Below are 23,768 nucleotides of genomic sequence, written 5' to 3' on the forward strand. Positions count from 1 at the left end.
ATGATAGCTATTGTTCCAGCCCGCCAGTGTCCCATACTCAAAAACTCAATGTCTGATGCTCAGTCCACCCACTGCAGAAATTGTGTGTGTGTGTGTGTGTGTGTGTGTGTGTGTGTGTTGAGGGGGCTGGGGATCCAATGGGCCCAGGGGGCTCAAATTCCATTTCCAAGCTGTCTGTCCTTCCTCTGTGTTAAAAGACATTTGCCCCACATCTACCACTTAGTGAGTCCATTATTTCTGTGTGTGTGTATGATAAACTACTTGTTTTTATTGCTGTCGCTAGAGTCAGAGCTTGGTGGCGGTAGAGGGAGTGCGGTAAGGATTTATGCACCTTAGCTAAGAACACCCTCATATGCTAGATAATACCATAGCAGCTGTTTGTGAGTGGAATTCACCATAAGTTACTATGTGTAAGAATTTGTGTGGGTGTTTGTGGCCCCCAGTATGCCAGTGTTTACATACAATGGCTTAAATGTGTGCAGTGGAGCTGCTGTGCAGTGTGCAGTGAGGTATTGGAGGTGTCAGCCAGCCTCTTTAGTATTCACTCCAACACCCTGTGACTCACAGCCTCAGCCTGAGAGAGAGAGAAAGAGAGGGGGGGGGTGTAGAGGCAGAAAAGGAAAGAGAAAGAGAGAGAGCAGGACAAGGGGAGGCACTATGAGCGACAGGCAGCGTTTTCTCTAGCCCCAGGCTCACGTGTTTGTATCTGTGTGTTTGCAAGCATGCCCGCCCGAGGGGATTAATTTTTTGACAGCTTTGTTAAGCCTTCTCTTAAGCGCAGAGCTTCTCAGTAACGTCGTGGCTGTGTGCTTTTCAAAAGGTCTCTCTAGCTATCCTGTGATTCCTCTTCACAGGCGAAGTTGGAGAGAGAAAGACAGAGAGAGAGAGAGAGAGAGCAGAGCCCGGACAGACTGTGTGACAGCAGACGTTGCTTGAGTGGCTTTTTGGTTGGGAGGAAGTGGACCATAAGAAGCTGGCTGTGAAGCTCCTTTTCAATTAGTGACTGCATTGCTACAGTCCGCAGTTTAATTCAGCAGCCCCTCTCCTGTGTCCAGCTCCCTGTCTCTCTTTGTCTCCCTCTGTCTCTGCGTTCCATCCTCCCGGTCGTCTCCTCTTGTCACTCCACGTCTCTTCATCCCTCTGTCAGTTTGAATTTAGTTTCATCTCTGCCCCTCCTTCTCCTGCTTCCTCCGCTCTGTCGCTTTCTATTTCATCTCTCCTTTTTGCCTGCCCCCCCCCCTCCCTCCCCCAGTCTAAATTCTATCCTTTTGAAGACAGCACAGGGGTTGATAACATGTGTAACCTTGCCCAGGCAGGTTAAGAGGTGGAGAGGGAAAAGGGGAGAAGGACAGAGCCACAGAGATAAAAGGTTAATCCTTAAACAAGTCCACGTACACATGGAGTCAAAGAACAGAGGGGGGAGGGGGAATAAACAACAAGCGAACAGACGCAGTAGACAAATCTGACCAACAAGCTATCCTTATGACTGGAGAGAGAGCGTCAAGGGGAGATGGGAGTCGGGTGAGGAGAAAGGGGGGGAACAGAGGGAGAAACAGTGGGTGGGGGGAGACGGGCATTTTCAGTCCAGCTCTGTCTCTCCTTCATGACTTCCACTCTGCATGATGACAAGTGTCTGCCGCTGTTCCCATTGGTCGAGGCTGCCACCAATCAGAGCGGAGGCATGTAAGGTGCCTTTAGGTTATACCCAACCCCAAAAAACAAGAAGCAGAGAGAGGGAGAGGAAGGCAGAGAGTGTGTTTTACAGGGAGAGAGGACCAAAGCAGGCAGCAGCACTGAAGACCTTTCCTCTGAAGCCCCTTTGTGAAATGTTCGAGTTGAGAAGAAACTGCTTGTCAGCTGTTTGTTGGAGACCACTGCAATTCCTCGTGGCTGCTGTGGAGGAGAAGATCTGAGCTCTGTAGCCTCCCCCTCTGATTGGCTGTCACACTTTAGGCTCCCCCTCCTTGCTCTGACTCCCCCCTTTCTTTCTCCCCTGCAACTCCCCCCCCCCCCCCCCCCCCCATACTGTCCTCAGGCTTACCTGAGACAGACAGCACAACTGCAGAAACACGGGACCCCTCCTCCACACACACACACACACACACACTCTCTCTCTCTCACACACTCACTCTGTGCTTTTCACCTGGAGAGGGCAGACGCAAGGGACGGCATGGGCAGCAGCAGTCTCTCCTCACATCTAGTGGTGCCTCTCTGACTTGCCTCTTTCTGGAGAGAAGAGAGGAGCGCTGAAAAGAGAATTTGGAGCCATTGTCCCTTGGCGAAAGCGGGAGAGACGGGGGGAGCGAGGGAACACTTGTCAACCCGGGGACAGCGAAGGGAACACACAACATGATTTTGGGTGAGTTGTCGCTTTTGGTGCATGGGATTTTGGAGAGGTCAACCATGCTGTCGGTTCACTAATCCCTACTTAAACTTGGCCAACAACAGCTCTCTAATCGTCTGCTCTGCTTGGTTTCCATTCCACACCAGCCATCTGTCATTATTGAGCACGGGTACGAATCTATATATCATGGTTAGTGCTTGTAATTACAGTAACAGTGTGCCATTAATATGACAGGTGTGAATGATGACAGGGAAGGTCAAAGTGTTTGGAGCTGGACCATATCATTATGGGCTGTTTGGTCACATGACCGCGCTCCACCATTCTCATGTCCTGCCAGGAGAGGTGAAGTGACGAAGACAGTTCTGTACCAACTTAATGACAAGGCTGCAATCCAAATTTATGGGTTAGGTGGTAAACACAGAAATGATCAAGTAAATAAAGGTTTGCAAGGTGATTTGTCACTCTAGCCGACCTAGCACCTACCTAACATTTACTTTGATTTCCTTTTTATCCTGCTAATCAATGATGAGCAACTGGTCATACCACGAAAAAAACATTTTTTTGAGGAAAACGAATAAATGAGATTCAGTCTTTGGCATGCAGCACAACGTAGCCGTTAGTTATTATGCATGCTAGTTTTTCTATTCTGAGTCAGCCAGCGCTTTCTTCTTTAGTATTCTGGTCTCATAGTGGCCAAGTCTGAGAGAGGGGATTCTGTGTGGTCTCTGTGCTCTAGATAGTCAGCGTTCACATTCATATGGAGGATGGGAGCTCGCTTTTACCGCCACTGTAAGTCCAGTGATATGACCAATCCTGGATAGACTGCGTTTCCGTGTGCCGCTGTGTGAACGGATAGGAAGATTGTGTTTGTGTGTGTGTGTGTGTCTGCTCAGAAGCAAGGCAGTGCACGTCAGTGTGCGAAAGTCTTCGCCAAAGTGAGAGTCATTCCTAATTTGTGTATGGCAGTGTCTGTCAGGCTGTGTGTGTGTGTGTCTAACTGTGTTTATTGTGTGTGTGTCTGTTTGTGCCTGTGTTTGAAGTGTGTGTGTGTGTGTTGCTATGTGCTCTGCCAGAGAGGCCACATTGTTTTAACGCATGCCTGGGCTGATTCAGACGTTGCTCTGCTGCTCTGCTCTCCCGGCAGGCATGTTTTTCAAGGAGACAACTCTAATGATTATAGGGAGTCATGTAGTCTGAGGTGTGCGAGTTTGAAGAGCGCGTTCTGAAGAGTGTGTATTCCCGTGAGCTAAGGGCTCTGTGCGAGTCAGCAAAGTTCATGTCCATGTGAATATAATATGCATTTTGTGTATGGGTGACTTTTATGTTGTTTTTTTTCTCACATTTTGTCTTTTGTTTGTTTTACAAGGAGCTCTGTGTTCTCCTTTCTGTTGTTCTGTAAATGTATTCATAGTGTGTGTGTGTGTGTTTGCATAATGCTTTTCCAGTTTCAGCAGCTGGTCAAAAGTGACAGATTACCTGACTTGAGCCTCATTTAACAGTAAGACAAGCACCGTCTTGATCGGGCCGGTTGCAGCTCACCAGAGGCCTAAATGGTGTTTGAACAGGAGATCTGTTAGCAGCAACATTAACCCTCCACCAGCAGCTGTCTCAATCCACTTTTATTGTATAACGTAGGTACTTTGAACTGGCTCAATGGAGGAATGGCTTGAGTTCAGCCTGATTATTACAGTGCAGTCATTTTGGTTATTAACTGTCTAGCGCTACAGATATGGTAGCAATACTGAAAAAGGGAATGTGAGCTGTTGTTGTAGTGCAGTGCCATGAATTCCGTCTTCACAAGAACGCTGAATGCTGCCAGTATTAATTCAGTGCAAATGGGGCAGATTGAAGGGTGTTTAAAGAGTAATAATGCACCTCAGAGATGCACAATCCGGTGTTTTCCATCACATCCAACGGTCCGTAAAATCTTCCCCCCCCTCACAGATGCGAAAAAGCTGTAAACACCTAGACTCCCCCATATCAAATTGTCACTCAGATAGGTATCTTCCATTATTTCTGTCCGAACAGAGATTTTCCGCTGCCTAACATTCTGTTCTATTTGCATGATGATTTGGCTGCTGAGCGTTTTGACATTTCTGCCTTTCCTCCCCCGAAAAGGGTAATGTCATTGTAATGACCTTTACGATTCCGACGCCGGCCGATCTGGACCTCCCCCCACCTCAAATTTCCTGATTCAGCCCATTGATATCAATCGGCAAGATTCTGATAACATATCTCTGAGAAAGGGCACTATATCTCATTTGAAAATAAACAATCTGATAAAAAAAAGGTGTGCGCGGTGTGTGTGTGCGCGGTGTGAGTGCGCCTGTGTAAACTGCGTGCATCACCGATTGTGTCTGTACAGCTATTAGCCTATTCCCATCCTTTGTTCCATATGACCTTGAGCAAATAACCTTTCCCTGCGCTGCTCTATCCTTGATGTTGTATGCGCGGGTCTGTGATAACTAGCTTTGCAGGCAATCCGGGGCCCTGGCAGAGCTCTTCTTTGGCCACTGTGATAGCGATGACAGTCCTGATGCTGATAATGGCAATGGATGTGTGGTTGTGTTGTACAAAGTGTGCTCTATACACAGCCGCAGGCAGCCAGCTTAGCTCTCTGCCTGCCATGGGCTCTGCACCAAGTTAGGGGGTATGGGGCTGCTGCTGCTGTTTGTGTGTGCGCTTGTGCGTGTGTATGTATGTGTGTGTGTGTCATCTGGACAGAGAACAGAGCGAAACAACGGTAGGCTAATAGAGAACATGATCACTGGGCTCCTGGTGATGTAGAGCCACTCTATTCACTGTGGTGTCATTGTGATCAGCCGCCATGTTGTCTAAAAAACCTCCTACGCTTTCAGCACCCTGACGCCTGAAGGGAGCTCCTGGTATGGAATCGTCTTTGAGGAAAAGTTGCCTGTAAAGTCCTCTTATTGTCACCCAAATTGCTAGGAGATGACTCATTGACATGTGAGGAACATTCCCTGGGGGGGGCGTCACTTTGTTATAGCCTCATCTTTACGTTTTTTGGGGAGCCTCAATCAGGTTGGGTTCATGTTCGGATGTTGTGTTATGTCTCATCTGTCTTGTCTGTTTGAGTCAGAGCTGACCTCCTGAGCTCAGGGCCATGCAGTCTATCTGTCTCTTTGTCTTTGCGTTTTGTGTGCCCACTCCAGCCTCATCTGTCTTCATAATCTATCAGTCTCTCTGTTGACCTGTCTGCATAGCTATCGCTCATTCCATTCATCCACCCTTCCAGCTCTCCCTCCCTTCCTCCTGCAGCCTGCACACACTCACCTGGCTCCAGAGGTCGGCTCAAAGACAGGCCAGAATGTGTTGCTTTTAGCAGATCAGCGTTTCTCCCCCATTTTCTCCATGACTGCTCTACTCTCTGTGTTTGTGTCAGAGTGACACAGTAATTATAACTTTTTAATGAGCCAGATATTTGGTATGCGTGGCACAGTTTGTCCCTTTAGGCTTCTTTGCATACCCAACATATAATTGGAATGCTTTAGTGCAGCTGAAACTTGAGAGATCTGCAGCGAAACATGCTGAACAAACTCTTGTCTATGAATGCGTATTTCTTGATGCCTTGGCAATACTCAGACATCAACTTCCATAAGCCATTAGCACCTGTGAATGCTGAGTTGTCACTAAATCACTCAGCAAGTGAACTCACTCTACTAAAATAGTTGTTCCCTTTGGTTGATACTTAAAGCTCAATGTGAACTCTTCAAAAAGGCCATGGCTTCAAAGTTCACCACAGCATTTTGCAGAATATCCCTTTTCCTTTCTGCGGGAATAATCTTTAGGTGCCTGCGACATATGGCTGTGTGGTGAGATATTCCACTGCACTTGACCCATTTCACCTTTCAATGGCCCCTCTCTGTGACAGTGCTCCCATTGAAAAGACTTATTCCTATAATGGTAATTACAATAGGCTACATATCTCAGGAGTGACCTAGGATGCAAGATTGATGTGGCAGTCATCTCAAGAGAGACTGCAGTGTGTGTGTGTGTGTGCACATGTGTGTATGCACATGTGTGTGTGTGTGTGTGTGTGCATGTGTAGGTGTGTGTGTGTGTGTATGGTTGGAGGTTGGGTGGAAGTAGCAAACCATCACTCTTTTTCTCTGCTCTTTCTTCTTTCTCTATCTTTGTCCCACTCTTGCTTTGTGGTCAGGACACTACACAGATCTCTTCCCTTCTTCCCTCCCTTCCTTGCTCTTCTCTATTGCTCCATTTGTTTATGCTGGAGTGACTGTGTGTCAGCAGGTTGTCAATACTGTCTGTAAGAGACTCTAATGAATAGGCCTGTTATTGGACTGGTGGGAGGGCAACCCATTGTGTCTGTGAGTGTGTGTGTGTGTGTGTGTGTGCGTGCGTGTGTGTGTGTGTGTGTGTGTGTGGCCCATCGGCGCGTGTAGCACTGCAGAGCAGAGAGAGGTGGAGGTGTCTCTGCTCCTGTGCCTCCCACTGCTTCATTGGCCTCACTGCGGTGCCCTCTCTCAAAGACCATTCACTTAGTAAAGGCCAGCATGGCAGGAGGGGACGCGTGGTTTCCCTTTGTGAATTACAGTAATGAGGTCTTTTTCATCCAGAACACACAAGGAATGTAAACATGGTGCAGTTTATCATCCCATATGTATACACTTGAATAAAATGTACAGTTTATGTGACACACACCAATGCACCAGTGCCAGCACCTGCCACCACCAGCAGCCCAGTGCTGTTGCTCTGTGAAGCACAGAAGTGCACCTGTGCGTGATTATGGTGTCACATTAGTGCATTCACCAAGGCAGGCTGGCTGACTAGCTGACTACTTACTGGGGATCCTGGGGCAACAAGACACCTGGGAGTTGGAGCCTGGAAACTGTTCCTGCATGCTTCAACAGTCACTCTGATCACAAAGTGGAAAGAGGCACAGATGATTCTTCACACTGCAGCTCTCTAGTGTTTGCAAAGTGGCACTGTTACCGTCATCGTGTAGAATATCTAATGTTATCTCTTGTTAATGGAAAAGGTTTTTCTGAGAGTTAGACAGTTAGGACAGTGCAGTGACAAAATGCAACTCTGTAATGAGGCAGATTGCACCCTCACTGCCTGTTGTTGACACTGAGATGCACCGCTGCCTCTGTTTGCACACATTAGCATCAATATTGATACTGTAAATGAAATTCAGGGACTCAAATATAGACTACAGATGGACAGTGTATACTGAATGAATTAAGTTCAGTGTTGTACAAGGCCTTACAACTGCTGCGGCCCTCTTTATTCCAGAATGGTATGAGAATACATTCCACCCAGCTACATAGCACACATGCTTGGCCATATTTAAGAGCATTTGGTTTCACGGTGTGGTTCATTTAAATTCCACTTCACAAGAATTAAATGCAACATTCTGTGCTTTGACAGTGCTTGAAGAATGTTGTTTCCTCCTATAAATCTACCGCTCAGATTTTATGAAAATAGGGAGTTAGAGAGATACATGTGTAATGGATGTCTGATTCAGCCCTTGTATTTTCTCTTTACCAACCCTCCTCATCAAATGTAAAAAGTCAAATGAGTCCAAATTGCTCCATTGATCAACTGATGTGATAATTCAGCAGCGGAGCTGGAAGGTGCATGAATAACAATTTCCAAAACAGCAGCCAAGCATAAAAAGGTTGAGCAAAGCTAACGTTCGGCGGCGATAGATGTTGCATTAATCATGCCTGCTCTATTTCTGTGTGCTCAGAAGAGAAGAGGGGAAGAGAAGGAGGGGGGAGAGAAAGGCAGACAGATAAAATGGAGTGAAAAGTGTCCTCATGAAAGAGAATTAGCTCCATCCAGCTCTGGGGGGAAGAGGAAATTCCTCTGAGTGCTGTTGAGATAGGGTTTCACACAAAGACCAAAAGAGAAATCAATTCTCCTTGAGATGCAGCAAGGTCAATGCATGGGGGCATGGCTAGAGAGGAGGAGGCACAGGGGGAGGAGGAGGATGAGGAAGTTGATGAAGCGACTGAAGAGTGAGAGAGAGAGAGGGACTGAGCGAATAGTGAAGGAGGATAGAGATTGAGGGAACAGGGAGAGGATAAAGGCAGAGAGGAAATGAGCAAAGAGTGGGATGAGAAAGACTGGAGATGGGGTGGGGTGACAGTTTTTCTGCAAAAGCTGGCCCACACAGGGGGGAAATGGATGCTTCCTTCTACCAACATGCACAGAACCCCAGTCTCCCTGTGTATTCTGACTCAATGCAAACAGTGGATGTGAGCAGTATCTCTGGCATGCTGCTTTAATGAGCTATCCCCACGTTAGGAGTATCTTCCTACAGCCCTGCCTGACCCTTACTTATGGCCACAAGGACATCTCCTCAGTCTCTGACCCCATCCGTCCATTCAGGTCTCACTTACTACCACAGGTCCAGCCGGGCACAGCCGCACGCAGACTGATGGAATAGTACTAGCCTTTGCTTCCAAGAGGCCTCAAGCTAGTTTTTAATCCTTAATGTTACATGAACAGCCCAAAATAGCCTAAATCTCCACCCCTACCGCCTTCCCCCAGGCAGCTAAATCTGTTCCAATGTGTTTTAATGGTGTGTATAATGGCTGCTGAGATGCAAGAAGGCCCGGTGATAAAAGGTGCCAGTGGGTTGAGCTCAGACCTGCCCTGTGTGGCGCCATGCCTAGTAGTGACAGCTACTGTAGCGATACCTAGCAGTAGGCTTCTTTGGTAAGGGTTTGGATCAAGGTTGGACGAGAGCCGGGAAAGCCACGCTAGCAGGTAGTTATGGGATCGGCGTGGCGCAGGGCTCAGCGCAGGCGTCTGGTATGCACACCTGTCTCCACACAAGCTCTCCCCTGAACAAGCAGCCCTGCCCTCAGAGAGAGAGAGAGAGAGAGAGAGGGAGGGAGGAGAGGAGGCTCTGCCAGGACCTGCACCACAGCACCCTGCCTCTGCCTTGGGGGAGCGGGGGAGGGAGGGAGGATCAGGAGTGTAAGGTGCCAAAGAGAGGTGTGGATTAGAAGGCTGTAAGGGACACAGGGGTGGTGTGGTGTCTGGAGTGAGCCACTTCCATTACCACATTCATTTACCTTGTTAGTGGTGCTTGCCACATGCCGCACTCTTTGGAATGTAATCACTTTAATATGATATGTAAACCAAGCTGCAGCACAAGGTCTCTTGCTTTCCTTGCAGTGTGACTTGCTCTTATGACAGACACATGCTTTTACTATGACAATGATTTATTTTCTTTGTGGTGTATGAAGCTTATCTATCTGCAGATCCTATAAGGAAGGGACGAAATGGTTGCCTGGGCCGAATTCCTAATCTCCCACTGTCAGTTTCCCCTAATGCACTAGCAGTGTCTATTATGTGATACACGGATGACTGAACTCCAGTATACATGTTCAACACAGCTCTCAGCTCCCACTGAAATTCAGACAGTGGCTGTTAACGCGGTTCAAAAGAGCACTGATGAAATGTAACAAATGGGAGGCAGAGAGGAAGGATGGAAACAAGCATTTCCATAAAATTAGCATAGTCAGGATCGGTGCAATTGGCCCGATGAGACAGAAATAACAGCATAAACATCAGCGACTTCACATTGCATTCTTCACATCTGAATAATGTTGGTTAATGTTTGGGCTTGTTATGAGGTTGTTCATTAATTTTGCATCAGGGGTTTGACAATGTGTCAGAGCATGGCAGTAGCCCCTATGCATTGTAACAGCGGCGTTTTTGCCTCCATCCTATATTTTCCTATTTGCACCTATGATGGCTTGTGTAAATGTGAGAGATTGTATTTACAGTAGTGCCGAGGAAGTTTTTTGTCTCTGTGCTGGGCCAATAATCACCAACCAGCCACTGCCACAAATCTTCATTAGAGGATAAGCCAGCAGGGAGACAGCTTGTGTTCTTTTGCTTTTATTGGTTGCCCTGTGTCGGGCGCTTTCAGCCTCAGCTTCTCCCCTTCCTGTCTCCTCTCCTTAAACCTGTGAACATGGCTGCAGCTTACCCGAGAGTCACACACACACACACACACATACACACACACACACACACACACTGGAACACTTGCTTACTCACAAACACTCACACCTGCACACCTACACATGCACACACACTGTCTCTGTGTCTCTGTCTCTTTGTCTCCATCTCAATCCTTGTCTCCCTCTTTCTCTCGTTCTCTGTCTTTCTCTTTCATCTCTGTATCTCTCTCCCACATATGCTCAAATCCACATGTACATAATGCACACACAGCCTGTCAGTTTGTTCCCTTGAGGTGCATCAGCAGCCCAGTGGGCACTCATACTCAAGACAGAACAAATTAAGGTCACAGCAGGAAGAGCCAAGCCAGCAAAGGACAACATGGTCTGGCAAGTGTGCATGTGTGTGTTGTTTTGTCTCTGCCGACCTCTAAAGAGCCGCACGACTCCAGAGAGAGCCATTGTCATATGGCTCCCGTCCCACTCAAAGGAAAACCGACCCTCATTGCACCATTTTGCAGGATGAAAGGTGTCATTCCCCCTCTTTGAATCTGGGCTAGAAAACAGGGTGATGAATGCTCTTTTGAAGGCTCTTTGTGGGCTTGCAGCTCTTTGATATCACATGAGGAAGACTATGGGATTAGATTCCCTCTAGTGCCTGCTGGGAGCGCCGTGACTCATCTAGGGCTGTTGTTGGCCCATCAATGCTGTTCTCATACCTGAGGATTCCTTTCACACACTTTGGTGGAGTAATGGCCGCATCTCATGCACAGCAGCCCGGGACGCTTAACTGCGGCACACTGGTGTGTCTGTTCTTCTTTTTACCTGAGGCGAAATAAGAGAGAGAGAGGGAGGTAGAGAAAGAGGGAGGGAGAGATGCATTGTGAAGAGTCACAGCTCTCCTTGGGAGGGTCAGGATCTTGAATCCAATGACTTTTACATCTTCATATGTCATGCCGCTGTGCTCTTCATCTAGTCCCTCTCCCCTATTTTGCTTCTTTCTACATCGCAGCAGTTGTTTCCCCCTTCCTCTATTGCCCCATCTCCTTTCTTCATCTTTCACTCTCCGTTTCATACATCTGTTGCCCTCTTCTTGCACTGTCTGCCCCTGATCCTCTTCCACCATGAAGCACCTTGACTAGAGGTGGCTATGGCAGCGGACTAGCCGGTCCTGGTGGGTCCAGCAGTTGGAGAGGACTCCTCACTGTCAGCCCGAGCCCCAGACCTCCCCTCAAGGGCGGTATCGTATTCTGCCTGAGTGTGCGCGCCTGTGTAATCCATAGCTGCAGGGAGGGTGACCTTCACAGCAGGCGGCCTCACAGCAGGCTGCGACACTGGCACACAGGAAAGAGGACAGGCATGGCAGCAAGGGTGCTAGGGGCAGGACACGGCAGTTCTTAGATAATTACCCTTTCATATTACACTCTCTACATGTGGTTGTTCTCTTTCTCATATTCATCAGCTATGATGAATATTAAAGTGCTCATTTCCAAAACGCTACATATTCATATTGAAAAGAAAAAAAAAACATTCCTAAAGGTCAACATTTAGTATGTCTAAAATATAGTGTATCCAGTCTGTAAATGTGTTGTCATTTTGTCAAGTGTGGATTTAAGTTCCTATCCTTCCAAAAGTAACATCATTTGTTTTACTCTTTGCTATGAATCATTTTGTAAAAGTCACTCTTTCTCACTGATATCTCCTCCTGGAAAGAAACTCCTCTTGGAAAGAAACTTTCAAGCTGCTCCATGTTCCAGAAATCCAAGTTGCCTCCAGTTTGCTTTGGCGCACCAGCATGAATAAAACCATAGCTAACTATATTAGACATTCCTTCTTGCCGTGTCTAGGAAACGCTGCTATTTATTATTTAACATTTGCTGTTTATCTATGAACCCTATCGGCCGAGTAAAGGTGAAGCCAGTGAGTGACTAAACTTATTGACATACATGTGAGGAGATGACGCAGTCAAATACATCCCGGCTCATGAATGATGCATCTCCCCACTGGCCCTGATGGAGAGAGAGAGGGAAGCTGGGTGACAGCTGGGGTGCTGTGTGTGCATGGTGCAGAACAAGGTGAGTTTCTTTATGATACGCCCCAGCTCTGCCTCCCTCTCTCTCCCTCTCCCTCTCTCTGTCTCTCTCCCTCTCCTCCTCTCTCTCACTCACTCACAAATATACACACCATCAGGAGTTCTCACTGGAGCTGTTACCCTCTGCTAGTCTCCCCTGAGCCTATATAGCCACACAGTGACCTTAAAAATGGTCAGCTCTAATGCTCTCTCTCTCTTTCTCTCTCTCTCTCTCTCTCTCTCTGCCTTTCTTCCGTTCTCTCTCCTTCTCTTGCTCTGTCAGCCTTTCAATGACTCCCCCTCTCTTCTTCTAGCGTCTCCCTCTCACCGAGCCCCTCTATTTTCGTCAGAAACAATCACTGTATTTTCCGTCTCACTGCCCCGCACTGCCGCAGTCTGAGACTCTGATAGCAGGATGGAGAGAGAAGAGAAGGAGAGAGATGAGGGTAGGGGGTGGGTGGGATGTGTGCAACATGCGGGGCAGAAACAGGAAAGGCTACATAATGGTTTCTCGTCGTCGTCACCGTAGCGTCACATCTGTCTGTCCTCTTAGCAGCACTGGAGCAGCAGCAAGCGCACGAACACAGACCGTCTGCATCACCAAGGCATTCCATCACAGTGCCAGCGCCCTCACGCACACACATGCACAGTGACACGAACAAGCACGCACCCCAAAAGACAGATATATGCATATTGCATCTTCGCCTTTGAGTGGATACGCTGCTGTCTAGAGACGCTGCCATAATGCCTGTGGTTTTGTGGCTACGTCTGATACATAATCACAGAGCAAGAAGACCAAGAACAAGACCACAGATGTATTATGTCCAAGAGCAAGAGCAAATTTTGGATTCTGATGCCATAACTGTATATATATATAAAGCTGTGGTCAATTCCAGAAGCCCTCAGAGAACTACATTTGCAGCCTTTGATATGCGCATGTCATTTTAGCACAGTGCACAAACTCAAAATAGTAACAACTAGGCAAAGAGAGGAGTGAAAGGGAAAGAGAGACAGTCCTCTGCTTGTTTCCTGTGGCTGTTTGGATTGCTGCAGATACAAACCAATCCACCAGCTGATCCTCACTGGCTTCCATGTTGGGTCCACACTCACAGACAGGCACACACACACACATATACATATGTCAGCATTGGCCTAAGGGGCTGCATCAATATTCATTGAATCAGAAACTCTGACTTGTCCTATTTGCTTGGTCCGAGACAGACGAAAGAGGGTATTACTTGGAGGATAATTGCTGGTGATAAACTACCTCTTCAGACGGGGCCACATTGATTTGGACAGAGGGTTTGTGTAAGGGAAAGTAACAGTGATAGATCTCAACACTTATCACAAACGCACCCAACTCCCATTTAAATAAAACATTGGGCGAGGGAACGACATTGTTGGGGAAAGCCATTAAGTCATAGATTAGTAGCGAGTGGCTAATGCAGTCTGTCGCCGCGCAAAGCTGTGTAGCCCTGCACCACTCAAACAAACACATCAATCTGACTAGCGGTGTGTGTCAACATGTAGACGATTACCATGCTAATCCCAGAGCAACACACAGGAGACATGCAGGAGATCATTACATTCAGACAAGCACACTCAACTATAGTCTCCACTCAAACAAATGTAACATTCATATTCATACACTAGTATGCTCCATTTTACAGGCCATTGGTGAAGTGATGTTTTTGACAATCAGCACACTGTAAATGGGTTCTGAAGCTCCTGTTGTGCTTTGCTATCACACTCACATACATGCACACACACACACACACAGAGTACATCTCCGCAGTTGCTATTCAGGCAACAATTTTATAGCACTTCAGCAGTAATGTCATGTAAATGTGTTGTGAGTGTTAGAGATTTCATGGTGTGTTAGTGGAACGGGGAGTGCCTGGAGGGCAGAGAGGAGGACTTGGTGTATGTGTGTGTGTGTGTGTGTGTGTGTATGTTTGTGTGTGTGTGTGTTTGTGTGTGTGTGTGTGTTTGTGTGTGCAGGGTACATTGTGTTCAGCTGCTCTGCAGTTTTGGCATGAGGACAAGACCCCTTCAATTAGCGCCTATTAATTTCTCATCATTGATGGATAGATGACCGTTGAAACAGACGCAGACAGGAAGGTGGGGGAAGGAGGGATGGGTGGAGCAGGGGGGGAAGGTTGTCCTGTACTTCAGAGATGAACTGTAAGATGAGGTGTGGATAGTAAATGGCCATTGTTTAAACCAACAGTATAGTGCCCCACTCGAATGTGATGTGAAATGGCAGTGTGCCCTTGGAATAATATATGGCTATTAAACTTACTCCCACTCATTTTACTCTGCTGCAACACACACCACACTTTATTTCCAATGAATCCGGATGAATTATCAGTAAATTCAAAAGAACTTCATACATCAACTGAATCTGGGCTATTCAAACAGCACCTACCACATTCTTGGGATAGGACAAACATTGGCAAATTAAATCCAATGAGTCAGGATTACTCCTGGCATGTTGACACTATTGAGATTTCCCATTTGCCCTGCCGTGCATATTTGGGATATGAGTACTTCTGTGTACTTGACATATTTCATTGTCACCTGGTCTCCTCAGGAGTGGAAATGTGCTGGCGCTGCACATCCCAGGCTCATACACCCACCCCCCCCATGCACATGCACACACACACCTACACACACACACACACACACACACACACACACACACACACACACACACACACACACAGCATGGTACCATTGGGCTGTCCTCCAATATTAATATAGAGGGCTGATGATGCTGTGGGACTGCATGCATGTCACACTGTCACAGCAGAACAGAAGAGGACAGAGAGGGTAAGAGAGAGGGAGATGGGGAGGGAGGGCTGATTTTGGATGCATGGCACGTGGAGTTAGGATAACCATCTTTTCTGCAGCCCTCCTCCGCCACACTGTTTGCTCAATCACCATTTACTGCAGAGAAAGAGAGGGACAGACAGAGAGGGAGAGAGAGAGGGAGAGAGGGAGGGAGAGAGAATAAGGGAACAGAGAGAGAGAGAGAGAGAAGAGCAGAGAGGCAGCCAGAGAGTAAGTGAGGGCGACGGAGGGAGAGCGGAGGAGGAGGAGGGTGGGGGTTGCTCAGTGATGCAGGGAATGAGGAAGTAGATGTGAAAGAGTTGGGAGAGAATAGAGTGAGAAAAGAGAGAGGGAGAGGCTGAGAGAGAAAAGGACAAATCATTCTGTACACAAAGGCAGGTAGAGAGCAGAGGACAGGGTGTGATATGTGGCGCAGAGCTGAGCTCACAGAACGAACACACACACACACACACACACACACACACACACACACACACACATGCGGCCAGCTGTGTCCATGTATGTGTTAAGTGCAATGTCCTTATAGTACATGACAAGCCCTTCTGAATCATACTAGTAGTACACAGGATCTCGTGTAGTCTTTGCTTTGGCTCGCACATTCAGTATCATAAAATGTGTACAATATAATTGCCTTGTACAACAGCTCAGTTGTAGGTAGGATTTCTATTAAGAATGCTGCCATTGTTTCTGGTTTGATACGGTCTGAAGTGTCATAGGCTGTAAGTGTATATCTTTAAAAAGCTTATTCAAACAGCCAATCCCCAGCTCTCTGCATGGGGTCCCAGTCGTACCAAATTGAGATATTCAGAGATCTTGCTGGATCCACCAGCTCCTCTCTTTCCTGCATCCCTCCATTCAAATCCAAATCCCTCCCTCCCAATCTTCCTTCAACCCCCTCCTCCAAAGTCCTGTATACTCTCTCTCTCTCGCTCTCTCTCTCTCTCTCTCTCTCTCTCTCTCTCTCTCTCCCTGGCTGGCTCTGGCTCCAGTACGGAGCAATTACAGAGATGATATCCACTGTCAGTCAGCGGCTCACAGATGAAGCTGGGCCTCTTTAACATGCTAATGGAACGCCAGATTCAATCAGGCCTTTGTATGGCGGAGGGGAGGGCAGCGCCGCTCATTAAAAAATAAATCATAATAACAATGAGGTCCTGGCCGCAACGGCAAGCAGCACCTCAGCCACAGTGATGAACTCTCTCCCTCTCTCTCTCTCAAAACACTCCTGGCCCAGTCTTCCCTTCTTTTCCACCCTCCTCCCTTTTTCCTTCCCGTCTTCGGAAGGCACCCGGCCGCCCAATAGCACCCAATGGTGTGGGGGTGGGTGTGAGTGAGGAGGAGGAGGAGGAGGAGGAGGAGGAGAACGGAGGAGCAAGGGGAGGGAGGTAGGGTTCATGAGGGTGCAGGCTCCCTGAATCATCAGACAAACAAAAAGAGATTATGTCAAGTCAGCTCTCTCTCTCGCTCTCTCTCTCTCTCACTCTCTCAACCCTCTTTCTCATTCTTTCTCACTCCATTCTCATTCTCTCTCTCTCCATTCAGGCTTCTGCCCTCCCCCTACACTCTTCACCCCTAATTTGTTTTCTTTCACTTCCCCAACTGGAGCACAAGGTCATCTCCGGTTCTTATGTAAGTCCCGAACCACTGTGCCTTTGTCAGTGGTGCTACTGCATGAGAATTTTAGGAGTTTAGAGCAATTAGTCATCATATTACAGAAAGTGTAATTAGGAATTGTTTCTTTGCATAGCCCACTGAGACACATAATGTCTAAATGTCCTCAGAAGACAGTGGCAGCCAGGTGTTCAGTGTTACTGTAAGTTCAGTGTCTTTCTCAAGGACACTTCTACAGGTACGGACACATGTGGCTTTTTTGAGGCTATGTGAGTCTATGACCTGTCAGTTATGGGACAGTGTTGCTAACCACCGGGCCTCCCTGCTACCCCTGTTTCCAGGCTGTGTGTATGTGTGTGCGTACCTCTGTGACCATGTCTCTGTTCTTGCAGCGTGTGCTTAAACCTCAAGGTGAAATTAGAAACGTTTGGCCGTAGGACAGAATATTTGCTTCAGCAGATCCTTGTGTTTTACTTTACTGAGATGAACCTCTGATGTAATTCAGCTGTCATATTTAACAAGCATATTGCACCCCGTTCAGTGTCCTCATTACTCTCATTACCATGCAGCTTTGGATAGACTTTCAAAAGCCCAGCTCTCCTTTCATCCATGCTACGCTTTGTTTAAGATCTCTCCACAGAGGTGTGATTCTTGGATGTGTGATTCCCTTTATTCATCATGAATCAACACAGGAGAATGCAAGTGTGTGTGTGTGTGTGTGTGTGTGTGTGTGTGTGTGTGTGTGTGTGTGTGTGCTTGCGCGCGTGTTTGTGTCCATGTGTCTATACACCAAAGATTTATTATGGCCAAGATCAACCAGAGCCCCTTGAATAATGCATCACCTGCTATCATGGAAAAATATGCTGAATACGCCTCAGCTGAACTTGGGGGTGTGGGAGGTGATATGCAAAAGCTTGAAGCTTGTTCTCAACTTCACTTCTATGTATGAGAGGAGAGAGGGAAAACATTGTTCTCTACTTTGACAAATGAGTTCAGGTCTGGTTCAAGGGAATTTTCCTGTTTCATATAATGAGCTACGCCAGGGGACTTGGCATCTATAGGGAAGCTTTTTTTTTGTGATTATCACTTGCAAAGTTTTCAATTACAAGATGCTGCTGTATAATTTCTGTCCAACATTTTAAATTGCAGATCTGTTTTTAACCTTTAACTGCTCTCTGTGGCTTGCCCTGATTCTCTGAGCAGGCACGCTTCCCCAGCTGCCCAGAATCCTTTGCAGGGGGAGGTGATGGATGCTGATTTAAACAAAAGTGTCATTTGTGGTCACACCAATGACAAGTGACATTACAGCGGAGTCCCCCTCAGCACTTAGAGAGATTGGGCCGGGCTTGGATTGCCCAGGGATGGACAGAGAGCACCGTGTTAGAGGACATGCTCGTTTGTCAGGCTACTCCATATTCATAGACATACTCCAGGGCCGTAATGATAGCGGTGGCCGTCAACCACATAAAGTCACCTCCCCCACTCTATTAGGCTGATAGCACCCTGCCCTCTACCCTCCTTGGGGAATGGAAGTCAATGAAATGGACTGGCAAAGACTAGCAGGGGTAGATTATGGTAGGTGCTCTTCAGAAAGTACAGGTAGATTGTTTTACACCTCCATCCCCCCCCCCCTTCTGCCAAACTCCACATCTCTCCTCCCATCTTCTTCCCTCAGGGCTGGGGGTCTAATCTCAGAGGGAATCATGGTGCCTTTGTTGCTTTCCTCCGAAGTGTATTTGGGTTGATCCACCTGTTTGTTGCTGAGTGATAGAATTCCATACCTGAGGGCACAGGTTTCTGGGAGGTGCATGGGAATAAAAAAGCTGGCTATTGTTGTATTTGGGTGTGTGACCACCGCTTTGAACAAGGGAGAAGGGGAGGGAGATGTGAGAGAAATGTTGGGTTTGGGTGGGGGCGGGGAGGCAGGGAACGAGTGGGAGTGGATGGGAACAGGCTGCAGGGAGAAAAACAACGGACAACAGAGGACAGGTGGAGAGAGGCAGAAAGGGTACATGTTCCGGTGTGCTGCCTTCTCAGACGAAGAATGTCACCTTGTCCGCTCTCTCTCTCTCTCTCTCTCTCTCTCTCTCTCTCTCTCTCTCTCTCTCTCTCTCTCTCCCTCTTGCAGTGCACTGATATAGAGCCCCCCCCCCCGTTCATTTTGGATTCAGTTTGCACCCAGAGACCATTCTCCTCACCTCTGTGATATATGTTAGTCTTTACAGCGTATTCTCTCCCTACCAGTGCCATAAGTCTAATCTCCCTCCGCTGCAGTGGATAACTGTCTTTCACAAATACAACAAAGCAATGCTCTGCTTCCTCCTCTGTTGCATTCCAACAGTCCATCCATCACTGACTCAGACGTAGCCTACAGCCAGCGACATTCAGACACATCTTCACCGGACAAGACCGCGATCGTCTTACAAGCCCGGCTGGCCCCCAGCCAAGGCAGGACTGTTTATTACAAAAGCAGTTAAAAAGATAGAAACCCGAGAATGATTCAGAACGGAAAATAAGGCGGACAGCGGGGAATAGAAAGAAAGAGGACAGGGGAGATGGAAAGGGAGGAATGTGGAATCTGTTGTTATTACAGGGTAGATATTTGTCTTGTCTTTTTAGTGCTTGTGTGATGCAGTCGGGTTATTCCCTATTAAGGTGTGGTCACTGGAACCAGTTCATGGGCTGTACATAACTGGCATTGTTGCATTAGACCAAAACAACAAGTATCTACATGCAGCATCAGGCATCAGGTATTCACCCACCCACCTGACCTTTACATGGCTATTGAACTCTTATAGAACTTTTTATACAATAATCATATAATTTTTACCCTTAAGCCTAAGATTTTAGGCTTAAGGCTAAAGGTTAATGTTAGAATTAGGGTTACAATAGGGTTAGGTATATAATTGGATGCGTTAAGGTTAGTGTTAAGGGGTAGAAGTTAGGGCATGAATGTAAGTCAGTGTCCTGACAAGTGTAACCACAGAAGAGTGTGTGTGTGTGTGTGTGTGCGTGTGTGTGTGCGTGTGTGTGCGTGTTTGTTTGTGCTCTCGTTATGACCCTCTCTCTGTGTGAATACTGTAGCAGCGCTGCATGGCTCGTCTCTGCAGTCGGCCTGCGCTGCGCTGTCCTGCTCTCTCTGTGTTCCCGTCATCCCTGGCTGTCCCCTCCCATTAGCCCTGACAGCTATTTGTCTGTCATTACTGACCTCAAAACAGCACAAACACTCTCCGTCACCACACACACACACACACACACACACACATACACACATACACACAGCGGCCGTGCCTGGCACTGCAAAACCATTCGTGCCTGAATTGTAGTTTAAACTAATTGTACAGCATGGTTTCATCACGCTATGTGTGATAAACATCACATTGGAATGTATTAAGACTGAGGCCAATTCAAACATATTTTGATTAAGTCTATTAAGCCTTTCCTGAATTGGTTGGTACAAGTTGTGACATGAAGCTCACATATTCTCTCAAAGCATCAGCATTATTGCTGCTGTCATTGATTTTAAGGTGGACCCAGAAATAAATGGGATATCAGTCAAGTGGGCAGGAATAGAGATATATAATTTACTGGCCCACCTTTACTGCCCTCGGATAGATATCTAATACAGTTCTAGAGTAAAAGAAATTGGAAAATTACTCTGAGTCAATGGATTTTGTTTTAGTATGTTCATAGGAGAGCTACAGCATATCTACAGGCTGAATCCTGAAGGTCACAACCTGCTCTAGAGAGATCCGTCCACAGATCTGTGTGTGTGTGTGTGTGTGTGTGTGTGTGTGTGTGTGTGTGTGTCTAACCCGGCCTGGCACACACTCCCTCACCCTGCAAGTAACAAAAGCCACCAGCCTCCAAAAGTTCAGTTGCTGTCGGACTAGGAGCCAGCAGGAGATTTATCCAAAGGATTAAGGGGTGTGCATCTGCTTCTGTGCCTGGAACACGTGCGTTGGCCTGAGGGGAGCCAGCCAAGGTAGCGGAGGGAGGAGGGGTGTCTGATGCCCGCTGTCTTCACCCTGGTTCCCTCCCCTCACTTTTACGTCATACCTCCTTCCCCCTATACCCCTCCTCTCTCCCACCTTTCTTCTCCCCGTCTACCTTGGAATCCCCAGTCAGCTCCTCTGTCTCTTCCAAAGAGACAGACTGGCAATTAAATCGTCCCAGACTTGATTCAGCTACTTAGGAAAGATCAAGGTTGGATCTTTTGGGGGGGCTTTCTGAGGCCTGCCACTGTCATATTATCTCACTAGGGTGTCATTACCACCCCATCCACTCTGTCATTACTCACAATGCTCTCCTTTGGGAGGCACTGAAGGTCTACCCAGCCTTAAATAGAGAATTTGTGTGTGTGTGTGTGTGTGTGTGTGTGTGTGTGTGTGTGTGTGTGTGTGTGTATGTGTGTGTGTGTATGTGTGTATTTATGAGGAACTGGTGTGTGTCTGGTGTGCATCTATATTTGTGAGGAACTGAGTATGTGGTGAAAATTTGGAAAGGGAGCTGCTTTTGAAATGGACCCGTCTGGAATTAAGTTCTCTGATTGGGTTGCGAAGAGCGAAGGATTGAGTTTCTGGTGTGTGTGTGTGTGTGTATGTATTTTGGTGGGGAGGGGGGATGGGTGTGAGGGGGGTTGGACTCATCCTCTGTTCTCCTTTCACCCAAAAATGTGAACTCTGTGTGTGTGAAAATTGAGGTTTCGGATACTTTGCTCGTTTGAAGCTGTTTCACCTCAGGTGTTTCTTTGACCTTGTCTCCATAGTTCTGCTATTTGGGGATTTTTTTTATCGCAGCCACAGAGCGTAATACCACACATGCCGCAGTCTGTACTTAGCACAAAAAAAAATTAGTGAAATTGCTGTTCTTCCAAATTGGTAGGTAGGCTAAAATCTAAACAACCTACAATTATTGGGGAGTATTTAACACCCGCCCACTGATGCAGAAAAAATGTATACAGACATACTCATGTCTCCTGATGGTAAAGACAGTATTCATTTGTAAGTGATTTCGATATCTCATTATATACCACTGAGAGAAACACACAGTATACGTTTGTCTGCATTTTTGTGTGTATATATATATAGTATGTGTGTTTCCATGGGTCTCACTGCAGTGTGTATATATGGTGTAGGCACTGAGACATGCTCTGACTAATGCATAGCACTGAACCACTGTATCATAGCCCAGTGACTAAGCCCTCATAACCTTATCACACTACCCCATCGCTACCCAACACACACACACACACACACACATACCATACATGCAACATGCATACAGAGACAACAGAGAGGCCGACACACATGTATGGCAATGAAACAAGTTTCTGCTTCCCCCCTGCATAATCCGCCCATTAAAGCGTAGCATAACACCAGCAGTTCCAGGCAGCAAATCAAACAGATCTTTATCTCCATCTCACTACCTTGTATGCATGTATTAACCAGCACAGGAAGCCAACAATTAACATACTATGATGAGGAAAGATAGGGAAGATGATACATTTTGATAAGAACATACAGTTTTTTGTATTTGATTATCATTTTCAGGTTGTAAAATAAAGAAACTTAGTGGCTGCTTTGAAGTCCACAGTGGGGCTCAGCAGTGCACTCTTGTGGTCAGTCGCAGTATGATCAGGTTTTCTGTTTTCGGGGTGGGGGTGGGGGTGGGGTGCTTGGCAAGGAACTGGAAGGCTTCACCGTGTGACTCCCAGCAGCACTAGGTGAGTCTTATTCTAGTCAGTACCTTTTCTGATGAAGCACATCACCGCCTGTGAGAGCAGCCCGGCCGACTCAGAGGCTGCATGTCCATAATTCATTCTTAGCTGCGGCTGAGGCAGCTATGTGGAGGTAGGCTTGGATACTGTTGCTGCCACAGCTGGCTGTGAAGTGAGCATCCAGGAAGGTAAGTAGCTGAGCACACAGCCGGCAGGCAAACGCTCAGTGCTAATGACCTGTGCAGCGCTCTGTGCTGTAGGAGCTTGTTGCTGACTGTCTTGAAATGACAGCTGAGGCATTAGGCTGATCCCATACTCAAAAAGAGAAGTGAGGGAACAGGGAGAAAGTGAGAGAGTGTGTGTGTGTGTATGTGTGTGTGTGTGTGTGTGGAGGCAAACTTAAAAGGGAGTCATCTGCTGAATGATGGACACAGGTATAAAGCCAGAGAGACGTGTGAGTCAGAGGAATGCTGCCCTTTCATAGGCCTGACTGGATAACCCTCTCAGGGTGCATAAGAGGGTGTATTGAGCTGTAGCTGTGTGTGTGTGCGTGTGTGTGTGTGTGTGTGTGTGTGTGTGTGTGTGTGTGCGTGTGCGTGCGTGTGCGTGTGTGTGCACATACTGTGTGTTTGTATGTGTGTGAGAGAAAAAGAGAGAGAAAAAGCATGTATGTGTGTGAGTTTTGGAGCTTTTTTTATACTGTGTGTCTGTGTGTATGTCATGTGTGCATGCATCTGTCTGTGGCTGCTTTGTGTGCGTGTGTGTATACGTGTGTGTGTGTGTATGTGTGTGTGTGTGCGTGTGTGTGTGCATGCTATTGTCTTTGTGCATTTCAGCAGGGCATTTGGCCAGGCCTGTGATCCTGTTGATTGCGCTTGTGGTCAGGTGAAAGAGAGGCACAGTATCCTGCTGGGCTTTAGACTGGAGGGGAATACTGAATGGAACAGGGCCAACTTTCATTCTCCCTCTCTCTCTCTCCCTCTCTCTCCCTCTCTCTCTCTCTCCCCCCCGTCTCTTTCCCTGTCTCTGTCCTTTATCACCCTGCCTCCGCTGCCTAAATGAATTGGCCATTCCTGAAGGCCTGGGCACAGCTGTGTACAGCGCAGGATACACACTGAGCTGATCATGAGGGAGGCAAGGAGCGAATGAAAGCGAGAGAGCTGGAGAGATGAAAGAGAGATGGAAAGAGAGATGGAGACAGACAGA

General features: G+C 47.3%; 1 protein-coding gene across 1 annotated transcript in view; it reads left to right on the forward strand.

Moving 5' to 3' along the window:
• The first annotated feature begins 2,098 nt into the window (after window positions 1-2,098).
• Window positions 2,099-23,768, forward strand: part of znf385a (zinc finger protein 385A) — a 54,483-nt gene continuing 32,813 nt past the window's right edge. The window contains exon 1 of the mRNA XM_071524885.1: window positions 2,099-2,359. Within this exon, the coding sequence (XP_071380986.1) occupies window positions 2,350-2,359 (10 nt within the window). The 5' untranslated portion in view covers window positions 2,099-2,349. The remainder of the gene's footprint in view (window positions 2,360-23,768) is intronic.

This window comes from Centroberyx affinis, unplaced genomic scaffold (assembly GCF_046629955.1).
Source record: "Centroberyx affinis isolate AG114_WGS23_722 - 3 ecotype Tasmania unplaced genomic scaffold, CSIRO-AGI_Caff_v1 ptg001245l_1, whole genome shotgun sequence".
Classification (NCBI taxonomy): domain Eukaryota; kingdom Metazoa; phylum Chordata; class Actinopteri; order Beryciformes; family Berycidae; genus Centroberyx; species Centroberyx affinis.